Here is a 2385-nt window from a genome sequence, read left to right on the forward strand (position 1 = left end):
TTTTTTTTCTTGCTTTCCCTCCCCTATAGCACCTGGTACGCAGCTCTACCACTGACAAGCCTTCAGGTGGGGCAAGAACTGACAGCTGCCTTCCCCCTCCCTACTTCTGAGCAGCCAAAGGGCTTGGGGTCTCCACCACCATCTCCACTACTGCTGGGGTCTATGGCACCTCTCCCTCCTGATGCCTGTTCCCACTCCAACTCTCGGGGCTGGCCCTGCCTCCCCGATCCCCTGCATTTCAGGAAACTCTGGATCATCCCCTTGACACCCTCCAGCCCCCCAGGGCCCCTCACCGTGGTGCCCAGGAGCAAGAAAGGGTGAGGCTGGTGTCTGTGGGCAGCCAACATGTCACTCAAGGGGAAGTCAGAGCAGACATCAGCGTTGAGCACGAAGAAGGCCTCAGGGCCCCCAGCCAGGATCTGGTCCCGGAAATGATAGAGACCACCTCCTGTACCCAGGGGGGCAAATTCCTGCAGATACCTGTCCCCCGAGACCCCAGAGCCAGCTCAGTGAGATCAGAGGAGACAGATACCATGGGCCTGGAGACCTGATCCCTCCTGTTCCTAGGATACGCCTGCCTAAGGCCCTCAGAGAAACAACATATTCAGGGTTTCAGGGATGCCCAAATAAGAATCTTCCCAGTGTGTGAGGACAACTTCTGGCAAATGCTGACTGAACCCACTCCAGAGAACTCAGGCAGAAAACAAAGACACCTAGGACACCACTCCCCACCACCACGCAGCACATGCGCACAAACACCTGACCTGACAGGGAGGTTAAACTCTTGTTGGGCAGCTTCTAGGAACCGGGTAAGAGGCTCATCAGGTTGGTAGAAGCCAATGAGCAGAATCTCCTGCATTCCAGGGACCTGAGGACAAGGGAAGAGGTTGGGACAAAAAACATATCTGATAAGAGGGAATGACAGGAGGGAGAAATCCCTGGTCCTAGCCCGAAGTCCAGAGATCACAGTTTTAGTCTCAGCTGTGGGGCCCTGGGCACTCACTTTACCACACTGGCCTGATTTCTCCTTCGGACAATGAGGAAGTTAGAGGAAGTCTCAGTCTCCAATCTTGCAATTTTTTATTATTCTATTATTTTACCCCACACCCCTACATTTGAAGTGGAGTTCACCCTAGAAAAGATTTTGCCTACCATGCTGTATTAAAGAATAATCCATTCATTTCCCACCATATTTATTATCTGTCGATCTGAGCTTGAGATCAGCGTGAAGTAAGGATACCATTTATCAAGTGCCTATATTGTACTAGGTACTTTATATAAACGTCTCTAAGCTTTGCTACAACCACAATGTAGGTCTAATAACCCCTAGTTTACCAATAAGGAAACTAAGGCTGAGAAAGGGTGAGAAATTTGCTGAATTCCTAGCAGGCAGAGACTGGACTCAAATCAAAACCTTGTCTGTCTCAATACCAAACGCAGTAAAGAAATTAGCTCCATAGTGAGCAAGAGTAGAATGATTCTGTGCTTTGTTATCATTAAGGTTTTCCATGTTAAGGCTTTAAGTTGTCTCTAAGATTCCTGCCTAATCTCACAGTCCATGCTGTAAAAACAGGAGTGAAATCCAAGCAAGAACAGGGCAGATGAGAGACTAGATTAGGGGAAGACAGCTGCATTGCACAACTCAGTGGTGGTGGTAGTGGGGGACGGGGGGGATGCCATTCACATTGTCATCTGTAACTGGTAGTCCCTGGAGTTATGCCTGGTGGAAAGACAGCATGGTTGGAAAGGGGAAAATATGCCACGCAGGAGATGAGCAGGAAGTGAGGTAGCAAAGGGGAGCCTACGGAATTACCTGGGCACAGGCTTCGATGTGGTGCTGGATCATAGGGACCCCCGCCACTGGAAACAGAGGTTTGGGCACCTCAAAAGACAAAGGCCTGAAGCGAGTCCCTGGGAGAGAGAAGCACATTTCAGCTTTTTGCCTCCTTCTGCCCCAACCCCACCAACCACTCCAGCCCATTCTCTTTCCCCTCATTCCCCTGGCTCCTCACCCTTTTGAGGACCTCCAATCAGGATCACAGCTTTAAGCATGATGACGATTGCTACCTAAACCTCAAATCCCAAAAGAGAAGTCAGCCTCAGATCTTGCACCCCAACCCGGAACCCCACTCATACCTCAACCAAATCCCAAACCCCAAATAACAACACTAGGCCCTCTCTTTCCCGGGATGCAAATCCAAAATTCAACATAGTCCCTCCCTAGGCACAACACCTCACAAATCTCACCCATCTCAAATCCCAGCCCAGATTCCAGTTGGCCTTCAAACCCCGCAGTGATTCCTACTAAATTCTGAAATCCACACCTGGCAATTTGATCTCTAACAGACTTCCCTCTGGCCGCAAACTCACTGAACTCAGAAAATC

At 50.0% G+C, this 2385-nt stretch overlaps 1 protein-coding gene across 1 annotated transcript; it reads right to left on the reverse strand.

Annotated features, from left to right (window-relative positions):
* Positions 1-35: 35 nt before the first annotated feature.
* On the reverse strand, positions 36-2379 carry LOC105310965 (mannose-1-phosphate guanyltransferase alpha-like). Its single transcript, XM_011387037.2, has 4 exons — positions 2013-2379; positions 1814-1911; positions 765-868; positions 36-480 (listed from the first exon to the last, which is right to left on the reverse strand). The coding sequence occupies exons 1-4, from the start codon at positions 2050-2052 to the stop codon at positions 63-65; spliced, it is 660 nt and encodes a 219-aa protein (XP_011385339.1). The 5' UTR covers positions 2053-2379; the 3' UTR covers positions 36-62.
* Between the last annotated feature and the right edge of the window lie 6 nt (positions 2380-2385).

Source organism: Pteropus vampyrus, unplaced genomic scaffold (assembly GCF_000151845.1).
Source record: "Pteropus vampyrus isolate Shadow unplaced genomic scaffold, Pvam_2.0 Scaffold18688, whole genome shotgun sequence".
In the NCBI taxonomy this organism is placed as follows: Eukaryota; Metazoa; Chordata; class Mammalia; order Chiroptera; family Pteropodidae; genus Pteropus; species Pteropus vampyrus.

Excerpts from the sequence above, each read along its gene's own strand:
- LOC105310965 (XM_011387037.2), bottom strand. The coding sequence starts at position 2,052 with ATGCTTAAAGCTGTGATCCTGATTGGAGGTCCTCAAAAGG. Across the intron at positions 1,912-2,012 it reads GATTGGAGGTCCTCAAAAGG|GGACTCGCTTCAGGCCTTTG; the intron begins GTGAGGAGCCAG and ends TCTCTCTCCCAG. Across the intron at positions 481-764 it reads GAGTTTAACCTCCCTGTCAG|GTATCTGCAGGAATTTGCCC; the intron begins GTCAGGTGTTTG and ends CTCGGGGGACAG.